The 17,046-nt window shown below is 39.8% G+C and overlaps 1 protein-coding gene across 4 annotated transcripts in view; it reads left to right on the top strand.

Annotated features, from left to right (window-relative positions):
- NCAM2 (neural cell adhesion molecule 2) overlaps nt 1-17,046 on the top strand; it is a 600,622-nt gene that overhangs the window by 269,091 nt on the left and 314,485 nt on the right. For all 4 annotated transcript variants that reach the window (XM_033943261.1, XM_033943263.1, XM_033943259.1 and 1 more), the window contains one exon: nt 13,360-13,497. In XM_033943261.1, the coding sequence (XP_033799152.1) occupies nt 13,360-13,497 (138 nt within the window). The remainder of the gene's footprint in view (nt 1-13,359; nt 13,498-17,046) is intronic.

Here is a 17,046-nt window from a genome sequence, read left to right as displayed (position 1 = left end):
CTGGGAGATGTATTTTATGAAGTCTTAATACTTTATACCAATTGGCAGCCTCTTTTTTATGAAAGGCAATTTTACTACAAAGGGGCAAAAGGTCTGGAACTAGCCGTCTGGAAGGCGGCAGTTTATACAGAGAGCACAATTTGTCATAGGTTATCCAATTATTCCTGTCATAAATATGATGTAGAGACCAAATTCCAGAAGATGTCCAAGTTTTCCAATTTACAACATGTTCTTGTATTTTAATGTCAGGGTTGCACCATAAAGGTAAATACATAGATCTATTCCATTTGGTATTCAAAAGATCTTCTACATTTTGAATAGCTAGTTTATAGGAATCTAATACATAATCCTTAGTCTGTATCCTCCCAGCAGTTGATACAAAGGGTAGATATGACAATTTTGTCCACCTATATAATTCCTTATCTAGCTCCATCCAGGATGCATGGTACTCAGTTTGGTCAGAGTGAAGTATCCACCGTGAGCCCTGCCTAAGAAGGAAAGCAGAATGATAATCCCTAAACTCAGGAAAATTCACACCTCCATTTTTACGCGACTGTTTTAGTTTACATAACGCTATTCTGGGGATTTTGTAATTCCATAGAAACTTAGTCAATAATTGGTCAATTTTATTGTAAAATATTTTTGGAAGAAGAATTGGGAACATACTTAGAGGATAAAGGATTTTAGGCGTGATTACCATTTTAATCGACTCTAGTCTCCCCCACCATGTAAGATTCAATGGCGACCATCTCTTTGTCAATCTAGTGATGTTATCTATAATATCAGTGGATATAAATGTTATGGTGTCTTCAATTGTATTCCCGAAATGCAGTCCTAAATACTTTAATTTGTCATTGGTCCAGCGAAAATTGTAGTCCACCATATCATTCTTAGTAACAAATTTATTGAGAGGCATTAATTCAGTTTTGGAAGTAACACGAGGGTGTCTTAAAAAGTTTGGTAAAAAAGCAAGTTGAACAATATGATCTCCATTGAGGGCTATATACTTTGCACAGTAAATTTCCATTTTTTTCATAAGCTATTTTTCCTACAACACAAAAAAACTGGAAACACACTGGACTAAGTGCATAGACGGAGACTAAGGCCCTCTTTTATCAAGCTGTGTTAGAGATTTTTTTTTTTTTATCACAGGCCGCTGAGTTAAAATCTCCAACACTTATAGAATTCCTATGAGCATCAGAACTTTTAGGCCCAGATTCTAGTTTCAAGTTTCAAGTTTTATTTATTTTTGATTAATCGCTTAATTAAAAAATTTTCTAAGCGAATTACAATAAATAAAATAACATGTAATTTTAACAAATGTAATATAACAAAGTATTAAAAATATAAAACCAAACAGGCAAACAAAACAAAAACTAAATAAAACAAAGCATAAAAGAACAATAAATAATATCAGAGAGAAAGTTAAAGAAAGGAAAAAAGGTCTAATAAAGCAATTTACAGGTTAAAAGCATCTGTGAATAAAAAGGTCTTTACGTTCTTTTTAAAATTATCTAGAATACTTTCATCTCTCAGTTGTAAAGGTAAGGAATTCCAAAGTTGTGGAGCTGTTACTGAAAATATTTCTTGGCGACGGGTTCCAATAATTTTTAGAGATGGAATTACTAATAGTTTTTGATTTGTTGAATGAAGGGAACATGAAGTATTATATGGGATAAGAACTTTACTAATGAATAGAGGTTTATTGGTATTAAGAGTTTTGAATGTTAATAATAAAATTTTATAAGTAATGCGATGATTGATGGGGAGCCAGTGTGATTTAATCAAAAAAGGTGTAACATGATCAAATTTCTTACCCTTATGGATAAGCTTAACTGCGGTGTTTTGAATAATTTGTAAGCGTTTCTTTTCTTTTTGTGTAATATTTGTGAATAGTGAATTACAATAGTCAAGTTTAGTAATGATTAATGAATGAAGTAGAATATTTAAAGATTTAGGTTCGAGAAACTTTGAAAATAATCTAATTAAGCGAAGTCTAAAGAAACATGATTTAACAGTTACTTATTACATTACATTACATTACATTAGGGATTTCTATTCCGCCATTACCTTGCGGTTCAAGGCGGATTACAAAAGGTTAATTTAAAAAAAACAGAGTTACAATGATTAGCAAGAGAGGTAAGTTGTAGATCTTATAAACATTTAGCGGGTTGTTGAGGGTGAGGTGGTTTGTGAAAGAGTTAATAGGTGGTCATAGTGGAAGTTCTTTTGTTATTATTCGTGCAGTAATGGGTAGGTCAAATGTCAGTTTTAGAGTTATTAAACGGTCGTGATGTTATTGCTGCTTCAGGAATTTCTTGAAAAGTGTGGTTTTTAATTCTTTTCTGAACGTCCTATAGTCTGGGGTGGTCATCAAGAGGTTGGAGATCTTGTTGTCCAGCCTTGCGGCTTGGGTGGCTAGGAGGCCGTCGTGTAGTTTTGTTCTTTTTACTTCCTTGATTGGGGGGGGTATGAATGGGGAGTGCGTTTTTCTGTGTCTTGTAGTGGGTGCTTGGATGAGGCGATTGTTCAAGTATGATGGGCTGTCTCCGTGTAGGGTTTTAAATAGTATGCAGTAGAATTTGAATTGGATTCTTTCTTGGATTGGAAGCCAGTGTGAGTTGATGAAGGCTTCAGTGATGTGGTCATGTTTTTTCAATGAGTAGATGAGTCTCAATGCTGTATTTTGGATTGTTTGGAGTTGTTTGATCGTAGTTGCAGGGCAAGGAAGGAAGAGGATGTTGCAGTAGTCCAATATACCTAGTATTAGGGATTGTACTATAAGTTGGAATTGTGTTCTTTCAAAGAATTTTCGGACTTGTCTCAGATTTCTCATGACTGCGAATGATTTCTGAATTGTTTTATTTATTTGCGGTTGCATAGTGCAGCATCTGTCTATGGTCATGCCAAGTAGTTTTATGGTGGTTTGGATGGGATATTTGATTGCGTTTATGTCTAAGTTGGTTGTGGTTTGGATCTTGTCATTTTCGAGAAGGATGAATTTTGTTTTGTCTTGGTTGAGTTTAAGTTTGTGATTTTTCATCCAGGTTGTGACTGTTTCAAGTGTTTGGTGAAGTTTGTCTGTCATGGTAGGTTTAGAATGATCGTATGGGATGAGGATGGTGATGTCATCAGCATAACTATAAGTGGTTATGCCCAGATTGTCCAGATGCGTTCCTAGAGAAGCAGTGTAGAGATTGAAGAGGGTGGGGGATAGTGGAGATCCTTGTGGTACGCCGCAGGGGTTTGACCAGGATTCTGACTTTTCTTTGTTTGATTTTACACTGTAGGTTCTGAGTTTTAGGAATCCTTCAAACCAAGAGTATACTTTATCTGAGATGCCTATTGCGTCTAAGATCTGTAGGAGGATGTTGTGATCCACTAAGTCGAAAGCCGCAGTTAGGTCCAGTTGTATGAGAAGCATTTTTTTCCCTGTACTAAGGTGTTGTCTGACGGTATCCATAAGGGAGCCTAGTAGTGTCTCTGTACTGAAATTTGTTCTGAAGCCTGATTGCATGGGGTGGAGTAGGTTGTGGTCATCTATGTAGTTGGTGAGGAGTTTGGCTACTAGGCCTTCTATAATTTTGACATATAGCGGAATTGATGCTATAGGTCTAAAGTTAGATGGGAGGTTTTGTGGTGCTTTTGGGTCTTTTTGGATTGGGGTGATGATGATTTCGCTGAGGTCAGCAGGGAATGTGCCTTCTGTGAGCGTGAATTGAATCCATTGTAGAATTATGGTGCGGAATTTTACACTCGAGGTGGTAAGGAGATATGAGGGGCAATGGTTGAGGTCACAGGAGGCATGGCTGTATTTTTTGTAGAATTTGTTGAATTCTGACCATTGTATGTTGGGGAATTGAGTCCAAATTCTGTCTGCTGCAGATGCCTCTTTTCCTGAAGGGTGGATTGTGATTGGGTTTTGATGGGATGGGTTAAGGATGAGAGTGGCTCTGGTGTTGGTAATTTTGTTCTTGAAGTGTTCTGCTAAGAGGGTGGGTGATGGTGGAGGTGTGTTCGTGGTGGTTGTGTATGGTTTGGTGTCTGTTAATTCTTTCAGGATTTGGAATATTTTTTTGGAGTCTTGGGTTTCCGTGCCTATGAGATTAGTATAGTAGCTTTTCCTCTTATCCCTTAGTTGAATTTTGTATTGTTTGTTGATCATGATAAGAAAGTTTGTTGTCAATAATAACCCCTAGTATTCTTAAGGATGTTACGAGCTCTATAGGGGTATTTTTGAGAAAAAAAGGGACACACAGCTTGATTCCTTGTTTCCATGTAAATAATAGGGCCTTAGTCTTTTGAATATTTAAGGCTAACATATGAGTGGTAAGCCATTGTTTGACTTTTTCTAATTTTAGGTTAATCTCCTATAATTCTTCTGTATTTTCAGGATCAAGTGGGTGGGTAAGTTGTATTTCGTCTGCGTAACTAAACTTAGTGAATCCTATAGACTGACATAAAGTCAGCAGAGGGGATAAAAAGATGTTAAACAGCAGAGGTGACAATATAGATCCTTGTGGAATACCCTAGTTAAGAGTATACGGTTTGGAAATAGAATTGTTAAAAGAAATTGTCGATGTGCGATTCTCCAAAAATGATTTAAACCAATTGAATGTTTGACCACAAATTCCAATGGCTTTTAATCTATTAAGAAGTAATTTGTGGTCGATGATGTCAAAAGCAGCAGACAGGTCCAATGAAAAAAGAATTACAGACTTGTGGTGGTCTAAATAGTAATGTATATTCGTAGATAAACCTATCATTGAATATAACCAGCGCCTACATTTAGGCATCGGTAGTCACTCTTCCAGTGGTTAGAAAAGGCAGGGTTGAAGGGCCTACCGATGCCTAAATTAAAGGCAGCTAAAATGGCCGCTGGAATCACAGGTAGGTTGGCATTTTAGATCGCCTAATGCCAAAGTAGGTGTGGCCAATGCCCGAAGTTGCTTTAGGCGATCTATAGTGCCAACCTAGCTGTGAATCACACCAAGATAGGCAACTGAAATGTAGGCCCAAGTAACCCTAGCCTACATTTTAGCCACCTATCTTTTCCTAGACTGCAGCAGCCAATCGCGGCAGGAGAATTCCCCCGTCCCCCATCATCAGAATGGCAGAGATTTCACAAAGCCACAATTCTTGGCTGCCAGTAACAGAATCATGGCTTTAGGGAGTTCCTGCCACTCATCTGATTTTGGAAGGGGAAATTCCTCTGCTGTGATTGGCTGAGAGTGATCGTGACAGGGAACCCCTGTACCCGACCTTAATCAGCTGGCAGGAGGGATGCCCAATCCCTCCTGCCAGCAGCCCCCACCCTCAAACTTCCCCAGCACCCCCCTCCCCCTGCCAGATTTCCCCAAGCCCACTCCTCCTTCACTCCCCATACCCTTATCAGCTCACCTGCTGGGGATGTTGGTAGGGGATGGGGGCTTCTGGCAGGAGGGATTGGGCATCCCTCCTGTCAGCTGATTTGAGGTCAGCTGCAACTGCTCTCAGCCAGTCATGGCAAGGGAATTTCCTCCTCCAAAATCAGCTGAGTGGCAGGAACTCCCTAAAGCCTCAAATCTGTAACCGGCACCCATAATTTGGGTGTCATTGAGGCTTTGGAGAATCCCTGCCGCTCAGCTGATGGGGAAGGGGAGAATCCCCCTGCTGCGAGCAGCTGCTGCAGTCTAGCAGCAAAGATAATTGGCTGAAATGTAGCCCTGGCCTACATTTCAGCTGCCTATCTTGGAATGATTCTGATTGGCGGCTGTTTTTAAGGCGGCCACCGACTTGGGCACCGGTTACAGTCTCTGGGCCTTACTGCTGCGACCCATGATTTTAAAAAACAAAAACCCTAATGTAGCTTAATAAAAGGGGGCCTATGTTGTGTAACTTGCTTGTTTGACAAACTTTTCAAATCACCCGCAGATATAAAATTGTGTCACATGCTCTGTTTTCTTCAATCCGTAGAACAGAAATATATTGTATTTTGATATAGAATTATATGATTGTCAAAGCATATCATTTCTTGGGGTCAGTTATGAATATATTCTTCATGAAGAGTGATCAAATTCTGTAGCAAATTTTCAAGATTTTGTGCAATTGCTTAATATATCTGAATACCTTTTACAGAAATGCGATGTCAGTAATAAGCACAATCTTTCACGCTAAGGGCTCCTTTTACTAAGGTGCACTAGCGTTTTTAGCACACGCTACAGTGCTGCGCACGCTAACCCCATGCTAAGCGCCAAAAACTAATGTCAGCTCAATGGAGGCGTTAGCGACTAGCGCGCGGCATTGTATAGCAGTCTAAGTGCGCGCTAAAACCGCTAGCATAACTTAGTAAAAGGAGCCCTAAGCTTCAACAGAATTTATATGATATATACATAAAACAAAATGTTTTATTTCTATTAAAAGAAAACAATTTAACAAGAAAAGGCAAAGGGTTATTTCAGGTGGGCGAGAAGATTTCTTGTTTAATGTAAAATGTTTCATTGTTGTTTTTTATATAGGAAGTGGTGTAAAGTTGGCCTCAAGGACAAAACAAAACAAAGCAAACAACAATAAAATGTCCATATATTACCTCATCTTTGGGCCCAAAAGGGGCAGGTGCTATTCGCAGTTGCTCCACCTGCTGCACTGTCTTCATTGATACTTTCCCCCAACCTCATGGAAGCAAATTCTCAATAATTAATTGCTTCCCGTTAGTTTTCACAAGATGTCATAATTTTACAAATGGTTTGTTCTTATATGTGTATATCATAAACCTTCCATAAGAGAAAATATTACATCCATTTCTTAACTGAATTTTCAGAATTATTGTACGTGTTTTGAATATGCAGGTCATACCATTCAAAAATATACTGTAGCTGTTTAAATTCAAATGTCTACGACATTGGCAAGGATTTTGATGTCTTGAAAAAAAAGTTGATAAGTTTAAATTGAATGCTTAAATATTTCATTTATAATTCTTTCTTTGTTAGAAATAAAATTTACATAAAACACAGTACTTTGTATAATGAAAAGCAATTCACATGATTTTTTTTTTACCTTTACAAAAAGTCTTGGAATATGTGATTGAGGTTTCAATCTAGCAGTTTCCTCTGTGAAATTATTTTCAGCTTTTATAACAGTAGTGTACTTGAAAGTTTCTTATATGTCCTTTAAAACATATTAAGTGGTTTTCTTGCATAAAGAAGTCTATGCACTGAATCTCATTATAATATACAATTTTGCATAAAGGGGGCTTCCAAGTAGGTACCTGGAAGGTGTATAGTTGGAACCTATTCTATAAAGAAGAGTGTGCAACTAGGTTCCTAGTATACAGTATATGTGCCTAATATTTAGGATTTCACACCTATGCAGCCATAGAGCTGGTTTAAGTGTGAACACCAAAATGCAGCAGGAATGAGCATTACTTTCTGTATTCTGTAAGTTATGCACTCAGCCAGTCTAGACATGTCTAAATAGGTAGGCACCCTTTATAGAATCTAGGCCTTAGGGCCAGATTCTATAATTAGGTGCCTAAAAAGGTACCTAAAGTTAAGTGCCTATTACATGTCAATCACAAATAGGCACCCATTACAGAATCACACTGAGTGGCACCTAACTTAAAATTTAGGCGCTTGTAAAGTAGGCCAGGGTTTTAAAGGCAATTATAGGCAACTAAGTCCTTTAGAAAATTGTGCCTAGCGGTGCCTATGTCTTTTTTCATCCCTAAACATGCCTACTTTAGTGTTAGGTGCCAATAGATGCCTAAGATACGGAACTTGGGAGTTTGATCTGGCTAAACATCTGTATGAATATCAGTGGAAATTACAAGGGTTATATCATAAATAATGCACAGGTTGGCAACACTGGGGAATGGATGATGCAATTGCAGTAAGCCTTGTTTCACTTTCACTTCAGTGCTTGAAGCAGCAGGACGTGTGCTTAGGAGCTCTGTAGTATACATAGGGTGGTTGTGACAAGTGTGGGAAATGGAGGTTGCAGGTGTCTCAGGTACTCTGTCTGTTGACAATCAGAGATTGTACATTAAGATTGAAACTCTACATGGCAAAAACCTGACAAAATCCACTGTGCATTACGTGAAGTTTGTGGTGAGTTAACAGTGGACCGTAGTACAGTTTCTTGGTGGGCAAATTGTTTTCAGAGTGGTCATGTAAGCATAGATGATGATGTAAGACCAGGAAGGCCGAAATCAGCAACCGATGAACGATGTGTGAAACTCATAGCTGAAGCTCTTGAACAAGATCGTTATGCAACATGTGAGGAACTTTCTGAAATCACAGGGATCCCACCGACATCAGTATACCGAATTCTGACATATGATTTAAAAAAGAGAAAAATTTTTGCACAATTGGTCCCCCACTTCTTGACTGCTGAACAGCAGCAGAGACACCTGAACAATGCAACCATGCTGAAACAAAGATTCGATGTTGAATGTCAGGCATTCTTGAATTGCATTGTTGCTATTGATGAAACGTGGGTCAGAGACTTTGAGCTGGAGCTGAAATCGCAGTCCAACGAGTGGAGAGCTCCATCTTCCCCATGACTAAAAAAAATTTGACGAGCTTAATCGAAGTCAAACAAATGATGATTTTTGCTTATGATCTTGAAGGTATCATCATCATCGGTTAGCACACCTTAGTAAAAGATGGCCTTTGTCTGTGATGATGATGCCTTCATGATCATAAGCAAAAATTATCATTTGTTTGAGTTTTGATTGGTTAGAAAAGTCAAGCCTCAATGAAACATCCAACCCATGTCTGAAACTTTTACAGAAAAAATGTGGTTTCTCAGATGATCACAATAATCCTTTATAGAAACCTTTTCATGTGTATTTCATTATAACTCATGGCAAGATCCACCAAGATAAGTGTTGCCTTTCATGGTAAAAGATCTCTCTAGTCATGCTGTTTATGGTATAAGACTTTTTTGGTCACAGAACTGGCTACTTTTTTGATAAAAATTAAGGATTTAGGCACCAAAGTAAAATAAAATAAAAAAGTGTGAGGGTGGTAGGAGATGATGGGCATAGATGATTATGAAATATAAATACAGAATGTGGACCTGGAATGGTATATAGTTCATAGGGAGAACGAGAGGGTACTCTCTAAAGTTGAAAGGGGATAAATTCCATACAAACGTAAGGAAGTTCTTCCGGAGTCTGTCATAGGGGAAAACACCCTCCAGGGATTCAAGACAAACTTAGACAAGTTCCTGATGAACAAAGACGTATGCTGATAGGGCTAGTCTCAGTTAGGGCGCTGGTCTACAGCGGTCAAAATGGCAGTTAGGGAGGCAAAACTTCGAGTGGAAGAAATTCTGGCAAAAAACATTAAAAAGGGGGACAAATCCTTCTTCAGGTATATTAGTGACAGAAAAAGGAACACAGGCGGGATAGTATGCCTTAGAAGACCGGACGGAAGTTACGTGGAAGCAGATTCCGATAAAGCTGAACTACTGAATGAATACTTCTGCTCAGTCTTCACCTGTGAGGCACCGGGACACGGTCCCCAGTTGAAGGCAACACAAAGCACAGAAGACCAGTTTCAGAATTTTGAGTTCACACCAGGTGAAGTGGCAAGACTCAAGGTAAACAAAGCCATGGGACCAGACAATTTGCACCCATGAATGCTCAGAGAATTGAGCGATGTCCTGGCGAAACCGTTGGCTGAGCTATTCAATCTCTCCCTAAGTAAGTGGAAAGTTCCCCTGGACTGGAAATTAGCTAATGTCGTTCCTCTGCATAAAAAGGGTTGCAGGGCAGAGGCTGCGAATTATAGACCGGTGAGTCTCACATCAATAGTGTGCAAACTCATGGAAACACTAATTAAAAGCAAATTGGACACGATCTTGAATGAAGGGAATCTTCGGGATCCCAGTCAGCATGGATTCACCAAGGGTAGGTCCTGCCAATCCAATCTCATCAGCTTCTTTGACTGGGTAACAAGAAAGTTGGACTTGGGAGAGTCTTTGGACGTCGTGTACCTGGACTTCAGGAAAGCTTTTGACAGTGTCCCACACCGCAGGCTGCTAAGCAAGATGGAATCGATGGGGTTAGGAGAGACACTAACTGAATGGGTCAATGATTGGCTGAGTGGCAGACTTCAGAGGGTGGTGGTTAATGGTACCCTCTCTAAAACATCGGAGGTGACCAGTGGAGTGCCGCAGGGCTCGGTCCTGGGTCCACTCCTTTTCAACATATTCATAGGGGATCTGACTCAAGGGCTTCAAGGTAAAATAACACTATTCGCCGATGACGCCAAACTATGTAATATAGTAAGTGAATGCAGTTTACAGAATTATATGGCGCAGGACCTGCTTACATTGGAAAGTTGGTCCTCAACCTGGCAGCTAGGCTTCAATGCTAAGAAATGTAAGGTCATGCACCTCGGAAGCGGAAATCCATGCAGGACGTACTTCTTGAACGGAGAAACTTTAACTAGGACTTCAGCAGAACGAGATTTAGGAGTAATCATCAGTGCAGACATGAAAACTGCCAATCAAGTGGAGAAGGCTTCATCTAAGGCAAGGCAGATATTGGGTTGTATCAATAGAAGTTTCGTCAGCCGAAAGCCTGAAGTCATAATGCCGTTGTACAGGGCCATGGTGAGATCGCATCTGGAGTACTGTGTGCAATTCTGGAGGCCACATTACAGTAAAGATGTGCGCAGAATTGAATCGGTTCAACGGACGGCCACCAGGATGATCTCGGGGCTCAAGGGTCTCTCGTACGAAGAGAGACTGAACAAATTGCAGCTCTACACTCTTGAGGAACGTAGGAAGAGGGGAGACATGATCGAAACATTTAAGTACCTCACGGGACGTGTCGAAGTGGAAGATGATATTTTCTTTCTCAAGGGACCCTCGGCCACAAGAGGGCACCCGCTCAAACTCAGGGGCGGAAAATTTCATGGCGACACCAGAAAGTATTTCTTCACAGAGAGAGTGGTTGATCATTGGAACAAGCTTCCAGTGCAGGTGATCGAGGCAGACAGCGTGCCAGACTTTAAGAATAAATGGGATACCCATGTGGGATCCCTACGAGGGTCAAGATAAGGAAATTGGGTCATTAGGGCATAGACAGGGGGTGGGTAAGCAGAGTGGGCAGACTTGATGGGCTGTAGCCCTTTTCTGCCGTCATCTTCTATGTTTCTATGTTTCTATGGTCTTTGACCAGAGGGCCACCGCGTGAGTGCACTGCTGGGCATGATGGACCGCTGGTCTGACCCAGCAGCGGCAATTCTTATGTTCTTATAAGAGGTTCTAAGATCTGATATTTTAATTATGATATGCCCACCAGCTATTAAGTAATTTAAATACAGTTAAATACTCCAAAAGAAAATGTGAATAAATCAATAGAAGGAGTATTAAGCATGTCAATCACAGACAGGTGGCGCTTACAAAATTATGACTAGCAAGGTCCCTAGGTGCCAGAAATGTAGGCCAGGGTTTAATAGGCCTACATTTCTGGCATCTGTGGTCCTTCTAGAATTGCAGCCAGCAGCACCAAGTGACACCAAAGTCTGGCACCACCCCTAAACAAGCCCAATTCCAGGCTTTGACATCGCTAGGCATCAATAGTTACAGTTACAGTTATATTTATTTGATATACCACAATTAATTAACAAGAAAGTTAAACCAAAGTGGTCTACAATTATAAAACCAATGGAAAAGGAAAAAAAACAAAACAATAAAAAACGAGGAAAACATACTAGACACAGTTGGGATTACGAGAGAGGGAAAGGTTTATAATATGCTATAGGAAAGGGACACAACAAAGGGAAGGGGTACCATGGACTCAGGCGCTGGTCCCAGACGGCGACTAATGGTGCCTTATTTTTTTTTTTAATCCATTTTTAATTGATTCTTAGTGGTTTGGCCAATTATCATACCACTTAAAACTAATTAAAATACTTAAGCGCTGGCAGGCATGATCTAGGTGTAAGCATCCAACCCTGTAAGCCTAACTGTCTAGATTTATGAACGGGATGGCCTTTGGTGCTCATATCGTGTAAAATGTGAACTTACACTAGCATTCTATAAAAGCAATTGTGTGCCAATTTCAGATTTAGAATTTGCAGTTACCATGCATCATCCTGGTGCCTGACCTTAGGGTATTTATTGAGACATTTAAGTTCATCACGGGACGTGTCGAGGTGGAAGATGACATTCTCTTCCCCAAAGGACCCTCGACCACAAGAGGGCATCCGCTTAAACTTAGAGGGGGGAAATTTAGTAGTGACACCAGGAAGTATTTTTTCACGGAAAGGGTGGTGGACCACTGGAATGAGCTTCCGGTGCAGGTGGTCGAGGCCACCGGCGTGCTCGACTTTAAGAGAAAATGGGACACTTACGTGGGATCCCTACGTAGGTCGAGTCACTAGCATCTAGACTATTGGGGTGGGTCAGTGGAGTGGGCAGACTTGATGGGCTATGGCCCTTTTCTGCCGTCATCTTTCTATGTTTCTATGTTTCTATGTTTCCTTCATGTGAATACCCTGGAATACCAATAGAACACAATTGTTAAGATGTCAATTTCAGTATTTCTGTTTGGCATAAGTCTTTTGAATAAAAGGCATTATAGTGTGAGCTAAAATCCTTCTTGACAATATTTGAATTCATTAAACCACGAAGAACTGTTTCAGGACTGCAGATTTTTATATGAGGTAACAATATACAATCACTGCTGCATTCGCAGGATAATGAAAGTACTGGCTTCATTGTCCTGCTGTGACAATGCTTACAACATCTTTGCAAGAAGTTAGTTCTCATTCCCCCCCTTTTAAACAGGTCATCCAAAAGGCCAAGGAGGGACTATCTTAAACTAAGAATGTCATAAAAAGAACATCTAGGCATGGATTTGGATAAAAGTCTATTTTTGTTTAATCTGCCCTTTTTCATATTTCTCTATTTTCCTATTTTTCACCATATTTGTATGTCTTAAGGATTTTAAGGTAGAAGGAGGGATGAGTGTGGTGGGGGTTTCAATTAAATGCTTCATACACATCATGAAGGCAGTTCTTTGCTGACAGGGCATGTTTGTGACTTTGAGATATAACATGCTATCTAGCATTATTATAATTTTACTGCCAAAACAAAGGCAAAACCCATATAGAAAAACTTAGATTGTACAGAGAAATAAAATGATTGCTCTTCAGTACAAGATTTACAGCAGCAATATATTTTGGGGCAGACAAATTGAACTCCCAAGATTACATTTTACTTTCAAATTGCAGTGTTTTGTTGATGAAAAGTTTGATAGTGTCAGACAAGTATAGAACTCTGAATTGATTTAAATCAGCGCAGCAAACTCTGTTTTCTGTCATCGGTTACCGATCTTTCTTTATCCACTGCTTTTTTTTCCAGGTCGACTTGCCATGTTAGCAAACAATAATCTGCAAATTCTTAACATCACTAAGACTGATCAAGGCATCTACAGATGTGAAGGAAGAGTGGAAGCAAGAGGAGAAATTGACTTTCGAGATATCACTGTCATTGTTAATGGTGAGAATTAAGAACACTTGAAACTAACACTTAAAACTGAAATTTATTGTTTGGTCAATAATTGATATAACATTGGTACCTTTCATCAATGATGTTGTTAATGTGGCTATAATATAAGCAGTACATAATACTAAACAGATTTTTTTGTATAGTGTAAAAGGTTTTAAAATTTTATTGAAAGATGGCTTCACAGGGATGAGGCGCTTTGGCAGCCTCATTGTAGTCCTGAGGCTGCAGGAAACATAGGCCCTCTTTTACTAAGGTGCGCTAAGCGTTTTAGCACACATTTAGCATGCACTAAATCAACGTGTGCACTAACCAATAATGCGTCCATAGGATAACATGCACACTTTAGCATTTAGTGCATGATTAGTACGCACTAATATTTATCATTTGCTAAAAAGCATAGCGCACCTTAGTAAAAGAGAATGACATGGTGACAAAATTCATCCCCGTACCCATCCCTGCGGATGCTCATGGGGAAACCATCCCATGTCATCCTTTAGTGTCTATTTCAACCTCAGTCCTTCTACATCAGCATTCTTCAATGCAAGGCTTGAGGGTCAGTGGTTGTGTCCGTTCATACTCTGATTCTTCTCTCTCTCCTTGAAGAATAACATGGAGATGGTTCCCCACAGTTATCCGCGGGGATGGGAACAATGATGAATTTTGTCACTGTGTCATTGCCTGGGCAGTCAGTTCATGGGCTGAAGAAATAGAGATGTGCTGAAGAAAGTCATTGGTGGCTGATGGTGGGGTACTGACAGCTGGGATTCTAAAGTGCATGAGGAAGTTACAGGGAAATACTTTTAAAGACAATTGGGGGAAATTATTTTTTGCTCAGACAATAGTTAAGCTCTGGAACATGTTGCCAGAGGATGTGGTAAGAGCGGATAGCATAGCTGGTTTTAAGAAAGGTTTGGACAAGTTCCTTGAGGAAAAGTCCATAGTCTGTTATTGAGAAAGGCACAGAGGAAGCCACTGCTTGCCCTGTATTGGTAGCATGGAATATTGCTATACCTTGGGTTTTGGCCAGATACTAGTGACCTGGATTGGCCACTGTGAAAATGGGCTACTGGGCTTGATGGACCATTGTTCTGACCCAGTAAGGCTATTCTTATGTTCCTATGAGGAGTTCTGAAGCTATTCATGTGCATAAGTGCAAGACTAGTGACATCATATGAGTCCCGGTTGCCTTGACAATGATTTGGATAATGGATGAAGCACAGCTGAAGAACTTGAGGAGAACTTGTCTCTGCAAATAAATTTAAAATAGGTATTTGAGAATCTGAGAAAGTGACTGAAAATGGCTGAGTGAGAGAGACAATAATTGCCTTAGTGGATGTTAGTGGTGAATTTTGAAATTTTCTATGAGCTAAGGGGCTCATAATCGAAAGAGAAAAACGTCCAAAAACCGGCCTAAGTCGGCACTTGAACGAACATTTCTCAAATACGTCCAAGTGCCGATACTAAAAATAGGTTTTGGACATATTTCTTAACAACCTAGGCCTTCATAGTGCCACTGAATGACCAAAGCTAAATGGGGCATTTCAGGAGGAGTGTCGAGGGCACGAGTTGGGCATGACATGGGCCGGCTTAGACTTAGTCGTACAGCATGTATAACTGAAAGTTATACAGTCCAGGATCTGACGGAATTTGGACGTTGTGACTTAGATCATGCAGGGGAAGGGGAGACACTTACATGAATGACAGTAAGGTTCAAAGCCCAGGATTTGATTAGCGGGAAACTTGAAAAACAGAAAAAATAAAAATCAATACTTATGGAGAAACCTAAAGTAAGGAAAAATGCATTTAGAAATAAAAGATTGACAAACTATAGCACTTATTTAATGATCATCTGGGTTTAAAGTTTCTGTTAACTGAAGAAGGTGTTGTGAATTAAAAGAAAGTTCCTTATTAACTGCTGGAAAAGTTGAAGAGAACATTTTTAAGAAATTGGTATGATGGATTGAGAACTTTATTCCAATCTGTGCATATTTCACAACTGATGCACTTTATGCAAACACCTTTTTAATACACAGCTGTGTTTTTATCTGACATTTATTTATTTTAACTGTTATATCAGTGTTTTAAATGAAAACTTTTAAGTGCAATAATAAATCTTTAAAAAATATAAAGCATTATTTTGAACATTGCCTGTACCATTAGATATCTGATTTCCATCACACAAACATCTGAAACATATTATGTATGTGAGTGTGTATGAATTACTTAAGTGATGACAGCTTAAGAAGAAACCTGAATAAAAACCATTCATAACATTAGCATTCACACCTTGTCACCTCTTTTCAATCAACATTCAAAGTCAAGCCTAAAAGAAATAATTTTACATAACCTATACCTGTGGAATAATAATTTGGCTGCAGCATTATTTGTAATCCATCACTAACAAATAATATAGAACTCACAAGTCAATTTAATTTGAACATTGTTTAACCCTCATTGTGGCTGTTCCAACCCCCTTGTAGCTATTTGGTATCAAAACTAGCTCACAAATGTTGCATCACATTTGCAACTCCCTTATTATAATATGACCTATGGTGTCATCAGGTTGCACCTCCACTTGTAGTGGTGCTACCCTCAAGCAACCCCCTTCAATCTCCATTAATCTGCAAATTTGTTCATGTCCATTCACATCTAGGCCCCAACTCCCCAATTTTCTGCTCTACCTCCCCACCCCAACACACAGCTGCAACCAACTGCCCGCCCTCACCCAGAACACTTCCATCCCACTCCCCCAAAATCACTACCTATATTACCTTAGACCAGGGGTCTCAAAGTCCCTCTTTGAGGGCTGCAATCCAGTCGGTTTTTCAGAATTTCCCCAATGAATATGCATGAGATCTATGTGCATGCACTGCTTTCAATGCATATTCATTGGGGAAATCCTGAAAACCCGACTGGATTGCGGCCCTCAAGGAGGGACTTTGAGATCCCTGCCTTAGACCCACAAAACAATACAAAGTGGACTGGGAGGGAGGGGCTTTCATCAATTGACACCACCACCCAGCAACCTCCCCACTCCCTACCCACAACCAAATGACACAAAGCCCACCAAAATCTATACAGAAGCCTTCACCACACACCCCATTGCAGCCCTACCTCTAACCAATCAACTTTCACCTTTCACTTCCATACCACTTCTCACAACCAACAGATCAGGGCTACCAATCATTGCCTATCTTACCCCCCTTATCCATTCCTACCTCCTCTCACCCCTCATTCCTACTTCCTATCCCCCCTTGCCTGCCACCATACTGAAATTGACCCATTCCCAGCCCCCTCCCCCATAAGAGGTGTCAGGCTTAGCTAATTTTATCAAGCCCCTAGATTAAACTGGGGGGGTTTCTTAAAATTCCATCTATTACAATCTCATTGTTTCATCACTAGACACAATAGGAACATTTCTATTTTGTTGATATTGAGATAACATCTTCACCATGTGAAATGACCTTCCTTGATTTATATTTTGGTTATTTATCTGCCTGGTACTTTTGCTTTTAATTCTTCTCCAGTAGTTGATATTTT

Source organism: Geotrypetes seraphini, chromosome 4 (genome assembly GCF_902459505.1).
Source record: "Geotrypetes seraphini chromosome 4, aGeoSer1.1, whole genome shotgun sequence".
In the NCBI taxonomy this organism is placed as follows: Eukaryota; Metazoa; Chordata; class Amphibia; order Gymnophiona; family Dermophiidae; genus Geotrypetes; species Geotrypetes seraphini.
Note: the sequence above shows the minus strand (reverse complement) of the source record. Positions and strands in the feature narration are given on the sequence as shown.